Source organism: Hemitrygon akajei, chromosome 7 (assembly GCF_048418815.1).
Source record: "Hemitrygon akajei chromosome 7, sHemAka1.3, whole genome shotgun sequence".
Classification (NCBI taxonomy): domain Eukaryota; kingdom Metazoa; phylum Chordata; class Chondrichthyes; order Myliobatiformes; family Dasyatidae; genus Hemitrygon; species Hemitrygon akajei.
In genome coordinates this window covers 49223827-49243661 of record NC_133130.1, presented here as the reverse complement: position 1 = coordinate 49243661, position 19835 = coordinate 49223827, and the positions used below count along the sequence as shown (strand labels likewise).

General features: G+C 36.4%; 1 protein-coding gene across 2 annotated transcripts in view; it reads left to right on the top strand.

Annotated features, from left to right (window-relative positions):
* spata17 (spermatogenesis associated 17) overlaps positions 1-19835 on the top strand; it is a 267057-nt gene that overhangs the window by 120320 nt on the left and 126902 nt on the right. For both annotated transcript variants that reach the window (XM_073050818.1, XM_073050817.1), the window contains exon 9: positions 8851-8983. In XM_073050818.1, the coding sequence (XP_072906919.1) occupies positions 8851-8983 (133 nt within the window). The remainder of the gene's footprint in view (positions 1-8850; positions 8984-19835) is intronic.

Genomic DNA, 19835 nt, shown 5'->3' with positions numbered 1-19835 from the left:
TACTCTAGCATGGAAATATATCAACCCTCAACAAGTTATTGCTTTACTGTATTAAGATAACTATCAAAATAATTTATTGTAGAATCCTGAGATAATTCTTATCACTTACTACTTCAAAAATGATTTTCTATAACTCTAATATTTAAAAATATTATTTAACAGTGAATATAAAATGGTAAGGCACTGAGGAATGTAGTAGAGTAGAGGGATCTGGGAATACAGGTACAAAATTCCCTAAAAGTGGCATCACAGGTAGATAGGGTAGTAAAGAGAGCTTTTGGTACATTGGCCTTTATAAATCAAAGTTTTGATTATAAGGTGTTGGAATGTTATGGTGAGGTTGTATAAGACATTGGTGAGGCCTGATTTGGAGTATTGTGTGCAGTTTTGGTCACTGAGTTACAGGAAGGATATTAATAAGGTTGAAAGAGTGCAGAGAAGGTTTACAAGGATGTTGCCGGGACTTGAGAAACTGAGTTACAGAGAAAGGTTGAATAGGTTAGGACTTTATTCCCTGGAGCATAGAAGAATGAGGGGAGATTTGATAGGGGTATATAAAATTATGATGGGTATAGATAGAATGAATGCAAGCAGGCTTTTTCCACTGAGGCTAGGGGAGAAAAAAACCAGAGGAAATGGGTTAAGGGTGAAGGGTGAAAAGTTTAAAGGAACATTGGGGGGGCATCTTCACACAGAGAGTGGTGGGAGTGTGGAATGAGCTGCCAGATGAAGTGGTAAATGCGGGCTCACTTTTAACATTTAAGAAAAACTTGGACAGGTACATGGGTGAGAGGTGTATGGAGGGATATGGTCCAGGTGCAGGTCAGTGGGACTAGGCAGAAAAATGGTTCAGCACAGCCAAGAAGGGCCAAAAGGCCTGTTTCTGTGCTGTCATGTTCTATGGTTCTATTAAATTGAATATGGTTTACAAGTCTAGGGAAAAATGAAGACTGACACCTAACATCCAAATCAAGGCTTCACTCTCATGAATTTTATTCTTAACAGTTGCTTGGTATTTAGATTTATATACTTTGAGATTGAAAACAAGTGAATGTAAGTTGTGATCATGAATTATGATAATTATTTTAATTCTTGCATGATTTGTTTTGAGCACCATATGGTGACAGTGCTGTAAAGTATTGCATATTTTCATTATCTTTTACCATCAGTTCAAAGAAAATGCAATGATTTTTTTGTTAGGAAATTATGCAACTGAAAAAAAATCTCAAAACCGGTATTTGCTGAAGAATTTTAGTGACATTGGTAAATAAAACACTCTTGCCTAAATACTAGAATTGCATATAACCACATAGTTGTGCATTGCACATTCCAATTATTACAAAATAAGTAATAAAAGATTTATATCTTGGATTCTATTTTTTCTCTGGTTCATCCATGAAATGCCCTAAAAATGCACATTGATGCTGTGCACATTTGGACACTACATGGGGTTCTTCAATCAAATGTGAATGCCGCATAAAATCTAGAGGCAGAAATGCTTGTGAGGTTGTTTCTACATGGCTTAAGGAGATTTTCCTAAGCAGGACCAAGGCTGCTCGTGAAACTTGTTAACTATAGACGTAACTTCAGTTACTTACTATGGGACTGAGTTGTAAACAAGGTAATCTGATCAACACGTGAATAGGAACAGTAAGAGAGTAAGAACATAGACAGAGCATAGACAAAGGGATGTATTAGTTGTGAAATACAGAACAGGAAGAAGTGCCTGACATATCAAGCTAGATGTGAAGTGATGCATTTTGGGAAGTTAAAGCAAGATAGGTCATATAAAATAAATGGCAGGAGCCTGAGACTTGATAGAACAGAAAGACCTTGGAGTAAAAGTTCCCTGAAAACGGCAAAACAATTATAGGATAATGAAGATGGTGAGTGGCACAATTGCCCTCTTTGGTCAGGGCACTGATTACAAGAGTTGGGATGTCATGTTATGGTTGTACAAGATGTTGGTGAGACTGCTCTTGGATATTACGTCTGTCATGCTATACAAAGGATGTGATTAAAGTCCAAAGTAATGTTCAAAGTTCAATGTAAAATTATCAGAGTACATACATGTCACCACATACAACCCTGAGATTCATTTTTCTGAGATTAGCTAGAGAGGGTGTAGAAAAGATTCACAAGGATTTTGTTTGGACTGAGATGCTTGAGTATAACGAGAGACTGGTTTGTCAAAGGCTCATTTCCCTGGAAAGAAGGAAGTTGAGGCAAGACCTTATTGTGGTTTCTCAAATAATGAGGGGCTTAAATACGGTGGATAGCAGCAGTCTCCCCCCCACCCCAGTCTAAATCTAGAATGGCTTAAGTTTAAGGTGAGAGGGGAAAGGTTTAAAGGAGACATGAGGGGCACATTTTTCATAAGAGAGTGGAATTATATGGGAGAAGCACCAAAGGAGGTGGTAGAGGTGGATACAATTACAATGTTTAAAAGACTCTTGGACAGGTATGCGGAGAGGAAATATTTAGAGGGATATGGGCCTTATGCAGGCATCTTGGTTAGCATGAATGATGTGGCTGAAGGGGCTGTTTCCCTACTGTATAACTGAAACAAACATGCAGAGCCTTTATCTGAGTTGGATGATTGATACATGCAGTGAAATAAAGTTACCTGAAGTTGTAGTATTCAGTACTGAGTCCAGAAATCTGGTTTGTCTGAGTAGAAGATGAGGCGGTTTATGATAAGTCTTTAATACTCCATCTCACACCCACTGTGACCTACCAGAGTGCAGCTTCTTGCTCTGCAACATTGAATCTCAATTCAAACTTCAGGAACATCTCCTCATCTTCCCTGCTGTATGTATCCTCCTCCTCGGCCCTTTCTGATTCCTCCCTTCATTTGTCAATGTTCTCTTGTCTATGTGCTCACTCTCTAATTGCTCCTATTCATTTACTGAGAACCTTATCCTTGTGGTACTCCTGTTTTAAAAAGACGTAAGACTTAGGAGCAGAATTAGACCATTCACCCCATCGAGTCTGCTTTGCTATTCCATCATGACAATTTTACTTTCTTTCTCACTCCCATTCTCCTGCCTTTGGCACTCTTACTCGTCAAGAATCTATCAAGCTCCATTTTAATACCAAATATCTTAGCCTCCACAGCTCTCTGTGGCAATGAATTCCACAAATTGGCTACCCTCCAACTAAAGAAATTCCTCCTTATCTCTGTTCTATTCTGAGGCAGTGCCCTCTGGTCCTCAACTCCCCCACTATAACATCCTCTCCGCAACTATCAGAGACAATCTGTGAGAGATATAACTCTCACCGCAGCTTAAAGCTTATTTTCTCTTTCCTATTTTGATATAGCATCTTTGGCCTGAAATGTTAACTCTTTCACTTTTCACAGATGCTGCCTGACCTGCTGAGTATTTTCAAAATTTCCTATTTTTTATTTTAAATCATCTGACTACAACTGGGACCCCACATCAACTGATCACCTCTTCCCATATACAGTTTATTTAACCAGATCAACTCACCCATCACCAAATTCTCTAAACCAATCAACAGTCTCAGGCACCATCTGAACCATTGCTGACAGCTGACACCACCCCTCAACATCTGTCTCTCCAAATCCTCAGGCTCTCTTCCTCATCTGTGGCTTTTTCAATCCTAGTCACATGGTCAAGGACCTGACTAATTTATATTCCATTTGGTATGGATCCTTATTGTTGCTGGATTTCTAGACTATGAGCCCAACACCAAAATGGTTGTTGTAGGAGCGAAGGAAATCCCAGTCTTGTAAATGTTATTTTATTTAATAAATATGTGGAATATAAACTGCACTTGCTTTATGTGATAGTTCCTTCTGTTTTTTTATTCATACAGGCTTATTCTTAATATTAGTTCTGGGTAAAAAAAATTAAGTTCCCAATTGCTGGCAACACAGAATCATATATACAGAGATTGCCTAGCTCTTTTTAGAAGTTCTAGGATTACATATCTTCGTAAACAAGTCTTGATGTTATGACATTTATTGCTCTCAATGCATTTACATCTCTTAAGTTAATGAATTGTCTTGGCGACTTGTTCCTGCGCTGCTAAGAAACTTTTACATATCACTGGAACACCAGAACAATGAAGAGGAGGAACATGTTTCCAATTCTTTTAAATGAGATTTTTTATAGCATGGTTTATTTACTATTATAATATTTCTAACATTTTGCTAGAATTGAATTACAAAATTTTATTTAATCTAATGGAAAAATATAACCTCTGTAATGGAACATACTTTATAAGATATTACAGCAATTCATCTTTTTAAGCAGTCAATAAAAACATTTGGTAAATGAGCAGGAAGTTCTTTTCACTGTTAAACAATCCACATCATGAAACTTCCAACTTACTAGGGTAACCAACCCTATTTAGAATTTAAAATATTTGGTTTTGCCACAGGTGAACCTAAGAAGTACATTCTTTCTGCATCAACATCGGCATAAGCAAGCCCAGTGGTATTTAGAACTCCTCTGACACTCCACCTTTTCATGTTGGTTAAATCTGTTTATAGAATACCCCCAGCTAAGTGTCTGGGGTGTAATTTGAAAAATCAACATACACTTTAATTAACATTTGGCAGTCTTCCTAGAATTCTATTGTTTACACAATACCACACCTATATGTCATAACCCTTCTGTTAAATTTCACACTTAATTTAGGATTTTATACTGAAACATTGCTATTTGTTCAAGGTGTTGGGTGGCATCTGCAACATTTTTAAATGATATTCCAGCAATTAACTAAAACTTATTCCTATGTTCTTTTAATGTCTATTTAAATAAGTTTTATAGGTTTATATTTCTTGGATAATTAATCCAAATTTTTACTTTTATCTTAAATCTTAAAATGAATATGCCCTTCCCATTCCTCTAGAATGCAGATCTATTAGTGGAAGATTGTGTCTTCCAGGGCATGTACTTATGGCCTAATAGTTATTAACCTCTGATATTTCTTTACCATTGAAATAATTTTGCTAGTTTCTGTTAGTTTTTGTAAACTACTGTTGTGTCTATTTCAGCAAGCCTAATAAATAGAGAATACACAAGAGGGACAATGAAGTAGCCAGTTTATTCCACGAGTGAGAAAGACCTAATAACTCATGAATGACAAAGTCACCAGTGAGTTATTAAAGGTCTTCTCATGGGCCCATTGCATCCGTCACTGTCGCACGGGCAGCCTGTGAAATGGGGTCAGACTGTTGGTGGGTGGGAAAGTGCAACCACACTTACTCATCCCACCCACATTGAAAATGGCATTTCAGGCAGGGTGGCAAGAATGGCTTTCTGCTGATAACAACAATTTGTGTTTACATAGAACCTTAAACAATTAATATATTTACAAAGTGTTTTTGAATCATATTAAATAAATAACTATAATTACTAAATTAAATTTTGTAGTGGCATGTTATTAGTACAGGAATTGTTTGCTACTAGTGGCAAGATAAAGCATTGTAGTTTGATGCATATTTGGAAAACTAATAATGTATCATTACTTAACAGTATATGATTCATCTTCAAGTTTTAAAATGACTAAACTAGAAATTAATGCTAACATACTGTATGTAGGATCAAATTGTGTCATGATGTGCCATCAACATTTTGCAACAGGTCAAATCAAAAGATGAATTCACACTTCACTCTGAACTATGTAATTCAATTGTGTAGTCTATCATTCACTTTTGTCATAGTTTACACACACAGCAAAACAATAATTTGACACCGTTGATACTTTGGTGGTGCAAGACTCTTTTTTGAGAGATAGTTGAATGTCCTCTTAATAATAACCCACATACCAATTTCTCCGGCTACTAGGCTGTAGATAAAGCTTGTTACCCAACAGCCAGACTTAAGAGAATTAATGATTCAAGAGAAGAACCTATCCAAAAAGAGAAAATCTGCAAATGCTGGAAATCCAAGCAACACACACAAAGTGCTGGAGGAACTCAGCAGTCCAGGCAGCATCAATGGAAAAGAGCATTGGTGACGTTTCGGGCTGAAATTCTTCATTAGGACTGAAGAAAAAGAGATGAGGAGTCAAGAGTTAGAAGGTGGGGGGGGGGGGGGAGGGGAGGAAGAAACACGAGGTGAAACCAGGAGTGGGGTGGGGGGTGGGTGGAAGAGTAGTGAAGTAAAGAGCTGGGAAGTTGATTGGAAGTTAAATGATCCGCTGACATTCCTACTCATGCTGAAGGTGAATATTATTGATTTTAAGATAGTTGCAATAAGGAAATCTTCATAAGGAGCTTCTAAAATAATGTACTAGAATGGAGAAGGTTGACTTCCGACAACAGCAATCATCTGCTGGCACAACTTAATGAAGAGTTTTCTCCTAGATTTCCATTAGTTTATATTTTATTCAGTTACATTCAGTCAAGTGCTGCCTTGATATCAAGAGTCATTATACTCTGGAACTGAGTTCACTTGTCCATAAAATCATGGCATCACAGAATCAAATATTCAGAAAGGTTCAAATGTTCATTTATTATCAAAGTACACAACTCTGAAATTCTTCTTCTCCGGATAGCCATGAAACGAAGAAAGAAAAGAATGGCAGCATGATTATTAACCCCCAAATCACCCCTCCCCACACAAAAAAAAACCAAAATCAGAACAGGCACATCAACCTCCAAATCCCCCTCTCCCACACACAAAAAAAGTGAGAAAGATTGGGCAAAAAAAATCACAGAATATAAAAAAACATAAGACTGATAAAAAGTCCATATCCAAATGACAGAAAACCTGGGTAACGTTCTCCGGGAATCATGGTAATTGACAGTACAGAAGAAAGCCAATTGCACTTTAGGTTAATCCTGCTTCGTATTCTGTGGCTCAGCGCTGCAGAAGGTGTCTCTTAAGTGCTCATACAGATACTGTTTAAATATGATGAGGGTTTAGGCCTCCATCACCTTTTTCAGGAAATATTTCCAAATCTAGACATTTAATCAAGTAAAATCATTCTTTCTCAATTCTCCTATGCTCTCTAATTTAACTTCTTTCTGCTAAGGGACATGAACCCTCTATATTTATCTTATGAACTAAAAGCTGCCACCTTGCATGTGACAGACATGGCCCAGCCAGCACAGCTGACGCTGCTTGAGCAGGATGTACACACTAGGGAGGCCGGCAAGAGAGAAAATCTCAGCATTGGGTACTCTATCTCTCCAGGAGGTGCCTAAGATGTTTCGAAGGCACTTTAAATGGAAGGCGTTGAGTCCTCTCTCCTGCTTAGCATTTGTTGTCTAGGGCTTCCTGCATTACAGATACATAATGTTGTACATAGCTATCTTTGTTTTGACCTAGAGTTTGGAGTTCTCCCAGACTCGTGTGGTGAGGTGGGCAAGAGTTGTTGCAGCCTTCCTGATGCGCTTGTCAATTTCTGTATCCAAAGAGAGGTTGTCACTGGTGATGACCCCAGGTACATGAACTGATAACAACATCTAGTTCATATTTATCAATGGTAACGATTGTTGGTGCCACCATGCTTTCTCCCAAGACATTCGTCTTTTTCAGGCTGATAGATGAAATTCCTTGCAGGCCTGAGGGAAATGGTCCATCAAGCTCTGGAGGTGCTGTGAAGTGTGGGTTGTGCCAGGTGGATCAGCAGCAAACAGCACATCTCTAATCATAGTCTTTTGCATTATGGTTTTGCCTCTTAAGTGGGCAGGATTAATAAACCTGCCAAATGCATGCCTCGGGAGAAGGGCATCCCAAAAGCCCTTGGTCGTCTATGGTGAGCTGGCTTCAGGCAAGAAAGCTGTTGGCCACCCACAACTGTAGTACAAGGATGTCTACAAGTAGGACATGAAGGTGCTGGATGTCAACATTGGGTCCTAGAAGGAACTTGCAGCTGATTGCACTAGGTGGAGAAGCACCCTGAAACAACATCCTATGTCAGGTGAAGAAAAATTCCTGAAAGCGCCAGAAGACTAATGGGCCCATAGAAAGGAACACTGCATTTCAGCAGAACTGAAACCACTTATAGAGGCAAGCTTTGCAAAAGAGACTGTCACTCTCGCATTGCTCTTGTCAGCCATAGATGGAGCAATGCCAACAATATACACAGCTGGAAAGCAACATCCATTGTCAACCTCAACCAACAAGTACAAGTAGGTTGGTAATAATTTTGTAATAGAGTGATCATTAGGTTTCCTTTCTGCCTTTGTGATTAAAAACAGTTCAATCAGATGGCAGTCAAACATTTTTTTATTATATACAGTTTTTTTGTGCCACAGCTTTTGAAGGTTATCATTTTCAGATAGACCATGTTGTCCAGATTTTTCTAGTATGGGTCTGTCATATGCTAATTGCTCAAAACAAGCCCACACCAGATTTTACTGTTTCAGATGCAACAATCTGTCTTAATCAATTAGAGTCCATAGACAGGGCCCTGAGCAGGAAGACTATCTTGAAGAATGCAATGGGGAAGCCTCACCCTTAAATTCCCCTGTCACCTCTGATGGCTGGTATTCAGAAACATTTATGAGCAATTAATTAATAAATAAAATTATTTAAGTATGGTCTAATTAAATTAAATGCTTAAAATTGATCATCAATTATTATAAGCATCAAGCAAATATAAATAATGATAGAAAGACCTTAACTTTATTCACATCTTTCTTCCTTGCAGTCTTAATCCTAATTGAAATAATCAGGCTTGAACAGGTACAAGAACCAAGGGCCAATTCTACAGCTAAAGTGCTGGAGAGCCTCCACTCAGATCTGTCAGCATTTAACAGCAAAACCTAGGCAATAATTTTAAAAATATGAGAATATTGAAATATGAAAATATGAGAACTCTAAACATGTTGTACCCTGTCAATAATTTTGTCTTTATTCCTTATAGATTCCTGCCCTTTAGCCGTACAAGTAAGTTTAAAACCTATGAGCCACTCCTACACACTAGCAGCAAATATGGACCCATTGCTTATGGAACTAAGCACTTCAGAGCACCAGAAGACAAACCATTCATGAATAAGGTAGGCAAGCAGCAATGTATCACTGTTCACTTTTGATGTATCTGTCTATGATAGCAAAGATTGACTGTTGGACTTTGTTAACATCTATATTCATCATGGAAGTGTAATATGAGAGTAGGTTTGCAATATAAATACATTTTAAAAATCAATGGAGGCTTTTTTGTATTGTAATTTCAAATTGATTATTGGTTTATTGAAAAAATGTTGTTTGTTAGCAATATCCTTAATTTTGAAAGCATAAGTAATAGGGGGCACTCTTACCCTTTAGATGAATTTATTCATCCTTGGCAACTTTAACATGTACAATTTGATATTCTACAGTTAGCATTATTTGAATTAGTTATTTTTTAAAGGAACTAAGTAATGTGAAGATTTTGCGTGTGTGTGTTTCTATGTGTGTGCACGAACATAATTTGAGCTTTCTTCAATACAACTTTTAGAGCTTATGAAACAATACCCAGCTAATTATAATGTACATATGTTTGTTCCACAACATCACCTTAATTAGTGCCATAAATAAAGTTTCCTAAGCAGTTAAACTGGTGCTTTTAACAGTATATATTTCATGTTCTTAATTCAAATAAATATTTAGGAAATGCCACAAAAATCAGAATGCTTTTGTAGCCAAAAGGAAAATTAGGTTCCTGACAAATTTCATAAAGTTAATAAATTTCATTACACACGGCAGTGATAATAACCCCGATTTTGATTCTGATAGAAAATATTTCAGGAATGTATGATGAACGTAACTTTTAACTTACAATCACCCTTTATTACACTGGAGAAATGGGTAAAGAGGTTTTACAAATTGAGAATTTTGTGTTTGATCCTTGCATAAAATCTACTTGATGATATTATCTGTCAACTAATTTACTTGCACCTGCTTTTTCTGATTAAAAACTAACAGAAAGGAGAATATAAACCTGATATATGTAATTTGGCACTGTTACCATTACACATCATGGTTGTTAAGCAGCTCGGTATTTAATCTTACACAATACAGCAAAGGTTCAGCAAAGTATTTTGCTTCATTGATGCTCTTAGTCCACTGCATTTGTACAATTCACAAGCTACTTGGAATCTTTATAAATGAAAGCAATGGATGAGCATCATTAAAATGCTGTAATTTGTAAAATTTATTCCTATGGCTACATGAGTTAAAGAAATCTTCAGACTGAATGATGTGAATGAGAAGTTGTGAGGCAGGATAGTACAGTGGAAAATCATGAAGTATTTGGTAGAATTACAACATTTAATTTATTTGAAAATTCAGACTGATTGTGATAATTATTTGTTTAGCAAGATTAAATAAATACATTTAAAAGCAAAATTACATTAAAATACTTTGCTAATATTAGCGGTAAATTATATTACAATGTGTTAGAAACTTCTTTTAACCACAATTTGTTTCATTTAAACTTAATTTAGTTAGTAACCATCATTTTACAATGCTGCAAGCTGCTTACAATTCTTGCATTTCTAAATGATTTTATTAATAGGACTGGTTTCTTTGTATTTTATTTGATATAGCTATAAAACTTGATGTCATCTTATTCATTCCTTGCTATGAATATCAAGAACTGAGAGCATTTAGTAGAGGCCAGAGTCACTGATGATTAAATTATGCAGGCACAAAGTTGGCTGCTTCATCTCAAATTTCAGGTTGAGGAGAAGTTATATTTTAAGAACAATGTTATCTCAATAGTATGTTTCCATATGAGGTCCTAGAACAGTGAAACATTGCATATTGAAAATTTTCAGTTAACTACTCACCGAGGAAAAGAACATAAAAACAAATCAGTAGAAAATTATCTTAGTACATAATGTAGAACATTAAGGCAACCTTTCTTCCTCAATAGTTCTAAAATAGAGTAGGAAGTAGAACTGATCATGGATTTAATGTTGCAAATCTCTGGGTGCAGAAACATGGGTGTAACTGACTGGCTGCCCAATGCAGCTGATGATTGAAACTGCTGTCAGCAGCATCCTGACAGTAATGAACATTCGGCTTAACGACCGTGATTATGATTATCAGAATTGATGTGCAAGTGCAATGTGCAGGGATCATTACAGCTGAACTTTACAGCTGTGAAGCAAGCTTTGGTTATGGATAATTGTACTTTTACATGTTGATTGAGATGAAATATGCTTTCAACAGACAACACAGCATTATTCTTCAAGACTCTGTCCATCTTTTAAAACGACCATCACAAAACTCTTATTTTGACCTGTAAGCTCAAAGCCCTTTAAGGTATACCTGTGGAGCACCAAGCATGTGGAAGGCACAACATGGGAATGCAACCTTTTATATTTCATCTAGTATAGAAGATCTGCTCACTAGTTTTTTGATAATGATTTTGTGCTGAAACTTATTTTTAAATTGTACCATATACATGGTACATACTTTTGATCTTCATTACAAAAGTAGTCCTAACTGTTCATCTGATGTGTGCCCCGTTGCATATTTTTCTAACAATTGCAAGCAACGAAATATAATTTTATAAACAGAAGAATGTAAATTAACAACTTAAAGTCAATTGGCAGTTTTATTCCAGTCAACATAAACATGACATTCATTAAAATTATAGTTGCCATTGTATTACATAGCGATGTTAATAAGGAAATATTAATATGTTTTCACTTTGCTGATTAAGCATTGCATGATTTTATGGCAAAGTGTAGAGAGAAGATGGTCATTCATAAATATTTCTATTAGCCTAAGCTGTCGTCAAAGTAAAATTGTTAATTCAATAGTCTACCTGCGATAGTATTGTAAAGCAATATATTCTGCAAGCAATGACATGTTAGTCATTTGATACTTCCACAGGTTGGATAGAGTAAAAATCCATGAGTTTGATTCATGAATTACAGCAATTCCAAGTCTGAATGCACATTAAACAATTGTTAAAGATGTTGAGGTATTAATTTGAAACAGCCACATGCATTTCAGAAGAGAAACTTGTCTTTGGCAAACTTGATGAGGGTCAAACATAATGGAAGGCTTATGAGTCAATGATAGGTCAAAGGCAAAGGAAATCTTTCAGAAATGAGGTATGTGGTTTTTCAGAAAGAGTATTAAGATAGACCAAGGAAAATTGAATTATGGAGTCACAGTTGGAGACTTTGGGGAAGTGGGAATAACAAATTTGATTGAAAACTTGTTAGAAGAAAGGAAATAGAAGAGTTACAGTCAACTTATCAGAAAGGCTGCCATATCTGGATTGCTTCCATGCCATGATCCAGTGGATAGAACAGATGTCAACTGAATACATGGCTGAAAATGAGGCACAGAGGGGTGGGCTTTGGATTCCTAGATCATTGGGACCATTTCTGGGGAAGGTGGCCTGTACAAAAGAGACAGGTTGCACCTAAAATGGGATGGTTTGCTAATGGTTTTAGAGAAGGTTTAAACTGAGTTGGAAGGGGAATGGGTCTCACTGTATTTCAGATGGGAAGGTAGTGTCACCTAGAGGAGAAAATATTCATAACTCTAGTAGGCAAGTAAAGGCACACAAGAGAAGTACAAAGCTAAATTGCATCCATTTTTAATGTAAGGAGTCTAACTAGAAAGGTAGATGAATTCAAAGCCTTAATTAACATATGGGACTACGATGTTCTTGCCATCACTTAGACATGATTGATAGATGGGCAAGATTAGCAACTTAGTGTCACAGGGTGAGACAGAAGAGGATGAAAAAGAGGTAGTGACATTGCATTGATAGTCAAAAAATGCATTACTTCAACATTGAGGGAGGATATTTGAGAAGGCTCCTCAAATGAGGACATATGAATAGAGATTAGGAACAAAAATGGGGCTGCATTTTGCTTGGGGTATATTACATTCAACCAAATAGTCATCAAGAGATGGAGGAACAGGGAACAGGGAGATGTGATTAAAAATAGGGGTTTAATACGAAGGGAATAGACAAGGAATAGAGACCTTAAACAGGGAGAAGGTAGATTTCTTTAAAATAGGACAGGTCCTGAAAAGGATAGACTGGGAGCGTTTATATCACAATATATCTACATCTGCACAGTGAGAAGCATTCAAAGGAAAAATGTGTTTGGGCCAACCTGGTAAGACAGAAAGCCAAAGGTAACAAGTACAAGGAATCCTGGATGCTGAGGGATATTGAGGGTGAACTAAAGGGAGAAGAAAAAGATAGAACAGTTGTAAAGAATCAAGAAAAGCCTGATAAGACTATAAAATTGTAGGTTGGTGCTTTAATAATAAATTAGAAAGGTAAAGAGGGGTCACAAAATGTTTCTGGTAAGTAACATTAAAGTAAATCCAAAGGCATTGAGGATAAAAGAATAATCTGAGACTGTTACTGGTAGTTGGACTCTTCTAACTGGAGATTATCATTGCCTGGCATTTCAGTGGCATCTTGTCTCAGCCTTGCAGGTATAGACTGCTTCACTGTTTGCAAGTGGAACATGTATCACTGTTTCTGATCTTATTTGGAAGGTCATTGTTGAAAGCGGAACATTGTTGGGCATTGTAATGATTTTTTTAAGATGAGGATAGTTGACACCCATCAACCAATTGATGGTCATGTGAGATACAATAGGCTGGAAAGAAATAAGAGGAGAATTAAACTGATGGGCTTGCTCTCCAATGTAGAATCAGAATCAGGTTTATTATTGTCATTATCATGAGATTTGTTCTTTTGTGTCAGCAGTGCAGTGCAAGACACAAGAATCACTGTAAGTTACAATAAATAAATAAATAAATATATACAGTACTAATAGTGCAAAAGAGAAATAGTGAGGTCCTGTTCATGGGTCATGGACCTTTCAGAATTTGATGGCATAGGGGAAGAAACTATTCCCAAGATGTTTAGTGTGGGTGCCTCATCCCCGATGGTAGTAAAAGGAAGAGGGCATGCCCTGGGTGGTGAGGACATAATAAATCAAATTACCTCCTTCTATGTCGTGAGAAAGTATTAAATAAAATAAAACACATCAATAATTAAAAAGATTGAACTAAAGCAAATCAATTTAAGAAGGATAACTTAATCAGAATCAGGTTTATTATCACCCGCATGTGATATGAAATTTGTTAACTTAGCAGCAGCAATTCAATGCAATACATAATCTAGTAGAGAAAAAATAACAATAAATAAAATTATAATAATAAATAAACAAGTAAACCAATTACAGTATGCATATATTGAATAGATTTTTAAAAATGTGCAAAAACAGAAATACTGTATATTAAAAAAGTGAGGCAGTGTCCATTTAGGAATCAGATAGCAGAGGGGAAGAAGCTGTTCCTGAATCGCTGTGTGTGTGCCTTCAGGCTTCTGTACCTCCTACCTGATGATAACAGTTAGAAAAGGGCATGCCATGCATACTGGAGGTCCTTAATAATGGACGCTGCCTTTCTGAGACACCGCTCCCTAAAGATGTCCTGGGTACTTTGTAGGCCAGTACCCCCCAGTGATGCAGCCTGTCAGAATGCTCTCCATGGTACAACTATAGAAGTTTTTGAGTGTTTTTGTTGACATGCCAAATCTCTTCAAACTCCTAATAAAGTATGGCCACTGTCTTGCCTACTTTATTACTACATCGATATGTTGGGACCAGGTTAGATCCTCTGAGATCTTGACACCCAGGAACTTTAAATTGCTCACTCTCTCCACTTCTGATCCCTCTATGAGGATTGGTATGTGTTCCTTCATCTTACCCTTCCTGAAGGCCACAATCAGCTCTTTCGACTTAATGACATTGAGTGCCAAGTTGTTGCTGTGGCACCACTCCACTTGTTGGCATATCTCACTCTCGTATGCTCTCTCGCCACCACCTAAGATACTACCAACAATGGTTGTAACATCAGCAAATTTATAAATGGTATTTGAGCTATGCCTAGCCACACAGTCATGTGTATATAGAGAGTAGAGCAGTGGGCTAAACACACACACCTGAGGTGCACCAGTATTGATCGTCAGCGAGGTGGATATGTTATCACCAATCCGCGTAGATTGTGGTCTTTTGATTAGGAAGTCGAGGATCCAATTTCAGAGAGAGGTACAGAGGCCCAGGTGTTACAACTTTTCAATCAGGATTGTGGGAATGATGGTATTAAATGCTGAGCTATAGTTGATAAACTGTATCCTGACATAGGTGTTTGTGTTGTCCAGGTGATCTAAAGCCGTATGGAGAGCCATTGAGATTTAGTCTGCTGTTGACCTACTGTGGCGATAGGCAAATTGCAGTGGGTTCAGGTCCTTGCTGAGGCAGGAGTAGAGTCTTGTCATGACCAACCTCTCAAACCATTTCATCACTGTGGATGTGAGTTCCCCAATCCTTCATCTGACACCACCCTTTTGAAATCACTGCTTGTCAAATCCTGCAAAGGCATTGATCTGTTGTAGGATTCAAATAATGCTAGAGAATTCAAATTATTCAGCAAAACCTGAGCACAAGTAGACACAAGAACAGACTTCCTGAGGAATCCAGTGTTGGAATGAGCTGGCCACAGGTTCTGGACTACCTCTTTACACAGTAAATGCACAGAATTCCAAATTAACCCTAATTTCACAGGAATTCTGATTGAGGCCATTGGCAATAGTGTCAGTCAGAATTACTGTAAAACTAGTGTTATTTTCCAACATGGCTCTTTAAATTTAAAATGTGCAAAGATCTAATAAAACTTAGAAATTAATACTTGTCATCTTACAACGCCTGCCTCTGGACTTTGAACCCCATGCCATCCGTACATGTAAAAAAATGGGAAGTTATCAACTCTTGCACAAGGGAAAAAGCAGATTCTTTTTTAACATTGTGAGTAATATTGCTGTTTAAAGTGACAAAGGCACTCGGATACACAGATCACTGAAATCAGACATGCAAGTGGAGCAAATAGTTAACAAGAAAAATAGTTTGTTGGCCTTTGTTATGAGTGTATTTTAGTGTTGAAAGAAAGTAGTCACACTGCAATTACTTGGGTCTCAATATACCTAAGATGGAGTATTGCATACAGCTTTGGTCACTTATCTAAAAATGCATGAGGTAGTGGAGTGAAAACTCACTTAACTGGCTCCTGGCATGACAACTATTAGAAGGAAATTTTGTACATAAAACCTATATAAAGGAAAGAGAATGCTCTCATTGAAACGAAAAATTCTTACAGGGTGGACGCAGAGAAGGTATTTTTTCTCAATGAGTAGTCTAGAACCAGAAGTCAAGTTTCAGAGTAAGGAGTACACCATTAAAGGAATCAAGGTTGTTAATCTTGGAAATCTCTACCTTAGGTCAGGAGGCTCAGTTAACGAATTCATTCAAAACAGAAATTTTGATAGAATTCTGAAGTCCCAAACAGCCCACTTCTGCTTCTTATATTCTTTAGAGCTATAGATACATACAGAACAGAACAAGAACGTGCAATGAACTTTTTCTGCACAAGCCATCAAGTACCTATTTTCCCTAATCCCATTTCCAACTCTCATACCAGAGCCTTTTACAACATGACATTTCAAAGGCTCACTTACTTTTCTACTGTCAGAATATCTTCCATCATCATCTCTTTTAAAGTGCATTGCAAATTTCAACTGTTCTCTTGGTGTAAGAACAATTCTTCCTCAGATCACTTTTAATCCTCCTACATCTTACATTGACTGATGCCTTTTGATTACAGGAAACTCTGCTAAGAGAAAATAATTTTCATTATCTTACCAGTTTATTCCCCTCATAAATTTGTTAGTTCAATTGGGTCAACCCACTGAGTACTCCGCTTCAAAAAGAGCAAGCCTAGATTATCAAGTCTCTCCTTATTGCTGTACTGTGCAACAGGCAATAACTAGGTGAATTTCCTCTGCACTTCCTACAGTAGCAATCACAACTTCCTATGGTGCAGCAATCAGAGGAAGTATATTGCTTCTCTCAGTGCAGGTTTTGGTACACTTCCACATACATTGCAGCATTTTTTAAATCACAAGTGAAAATTTACTTAGAAAATTATTAAAATGAGACAAATTTGATTAAACAATGAATTGTTAATGACTTGTTTCTGTATTCATCCTCATTAATTTATAATTCCCCATCTATTCACCTTAATGGATTAAAAATGGGCTCAAGACTGAATGAGAAGACCTCAGTGATGATCCTTGCAATACCAGTCCAAGTCACCTCACTTATTATCAAGTGCCTAGCCCATTTACTTCTTGATTTTATTCTTTCTTCTGCCAGATAAATATCCATAAAGTAACTAGTGTAAATATTATTAGCCACTTACTTTGTAAAAAGCAATGCAAATAAAAACTTCTTGTTTCATTTTCAAATGTACCTTTTCCCTGTCCTGACTTATTTTCTGAAAGAAAAATAATTAGAAATCATTTGTATTCATATGAGAAGGGCACTAATACTAATAAACATACAGCCCATCAAAGTTCAATCAGCATTTAACTGAAAATCACATTTAGAAGAAAACTCAAATCAACCTGTTTGGGTTCAATGGCTTTCTGAATGACTTAAAAATTTCACCTAGTTATTTCTACAACTTGTTGCTTAGAATTCTAGAGGAAGAATTTAAAATGTTTCAAAATACAACATTTTGTTTGAAATTTGTAAGTTGCCAACAAATGTGAAATTAAAAGAAAAGTAAGTTCTTGCAATTTTTGGATACTTACGTGAGTACTTGGATTTCAAGCTTTGGTAAGTCCCACTTCAGTAAATCATATAGAGTACTATCTTAGTAATCTGGAGCAATTTGGGTACAATTGCTTGTGTAATTGTTTGTTGCACAGACTACCTGATCCTCTGTTACTTTTACCTTCTTAAATGTGTGGATTTTTTAAAATTTTGACTTTGGGAATATGGCAAATTATGCTTGCTGACTCAAAGACTTTGAATATGTGTGATTGAAGCTCTTTCTGTACATATGCATTCACATAGGTGATGTGAGCCCTTGTGGACTGTTCTGGAGCAAAACCATAGCTTTAAAAAATCTGCTTCCTATGCATTGTACACATTATAAAAGACTGTTTTACAGCTATTAGAGTGAAACCCAAGTCCCCAGATCTATACCGCAATTTAATAGCAAAAAAATGACTTGAGTAATTAAATGATTGTTATTATTTCTTTACTGCACTGTCCTGATAAGATGGCTGAGGGCCAACAGGAATTTAATATTGGTGATTGGGCACAGGAATTTGAATTATCTGACCAGACTTTAGTAGCCCTTAGGGAAAAGGGGTTCTCTTCAAAATGAGCATTTTCTAAATTGACCCCTGAGATGATTAAAAAAGAGTTTATTAAGTCTATTACTCTGGCACAACATATGCTGTTGATTGATGTAGGAGCTGTTTCATGATCTGTTAGCCAATTACCATTGGAGCAGATTGTTGAGGCAGGTGCTTCCTCCATTTCTGTGGAGATTTCAAAGGAGCAGTTAAATCCCGCATTCAAGTTTTATTGAGTTTATTTTAGTAACTCTTCAATTGAACCTAACCTTTTCCCCCCTAACCAGAATCCAAATGTACAGAAATCACTGTATTATTTCTTGCACAATCAGATTTGAATCCAATGTACTTCAACAACCTGGCTTCACAAATCCACCACAATCTAATCGATCAAATAAATGGGCAAATAAATCATATTATTTCTAATGACTGGAGTTGCAAATATTGTTAATCTAGCCTCTTTAAACAAATTGAAACATTGAAGTAATTATTGTAGACCTTGTAATCTACTGAAAATTGTTTTTCATATGGCAAAAGACTTAAAATGCGCAGTGATCAGTTAAGCACCAATATAACTCCTATCTTGTCAAACTTTCTCTTTTTTCCCTCCAACATCAATTAGTCTTGGCATAACGCCATGATTCTTAAACAGTATACTGAATATTGTGATTGTCAAAATTTTACTACGTCAAATTATTATTAAAAATCAAGTATCTTTTTTATCTTATTGAAGATTTAATGTAGCTTTGTCATTATTAGATGTATCAGGGCATGAAAACCATAATTTTATGCAAATGAAGCTCATATTCTAGATTAAACTGATGCAGCTGTTATGGATTTTATCATATTGTTCATGCTTGCCGTTTGAGAGCCCTTCCAATTCAAGTACAATTATCTTGTGGATTCTGATTAATTATCAGTGGCAGATTTTTGAATTCAACTTACAGCAATTTAAATTATGCTGGTTCCAATTATATTTCTGAAAGGCATTTACTTAAGTATCTTGTTCTATCTAGTAGATCTAGCCATAACTTTCATAAAGGAAATAGTCAGGCTAGATAGCTTTGGTAAAATATAGGAGTAATACTATCATTTTCAAAAAATACCAATTATCCAGTAAAGCACAGCTGTTTAAGTGGTTTAATAAATGCTTTCAAGTACGTAAATGGGACACGCAAGAGACTAGTTAAAATTAAAACGACTAATAACTTAAGTCATCTAAAACTACAATTTCCTTGTACTTTTACATTTTATAAACTTCACAGATAAAGATGAAGTCAATGTCAAAGAGGGGACAGTTTTATTCTGATACAACATGATTGAGATGAGATTTCTAATAAAGCATTTGATAAAAATAGTAGGCAAATAGATCAAAGGCCCTTCTTTATTTAATTCCTTAGTACGCTGAAAATTTATCAAAGGCAAGGAGATAACATGGAATGCAGAACTTAATGGAGATGTTAACAAATTCTGAAGTTATGGGGATCAGGAGTGAAGTTCTTCAGGTGCTGCTTGCCTACTATTGTTTGGTAATCAACACCAATTGTATTTCTTTGGATAATGAAGTAGTCCAGTCCCATATGTCTAGGCATCGCTGATAGTAGCAAGGAAGTGGCTACCTACTTTTGAGTTTCTATAACTAAACTTTTGTAAAATCACTATCAACATTT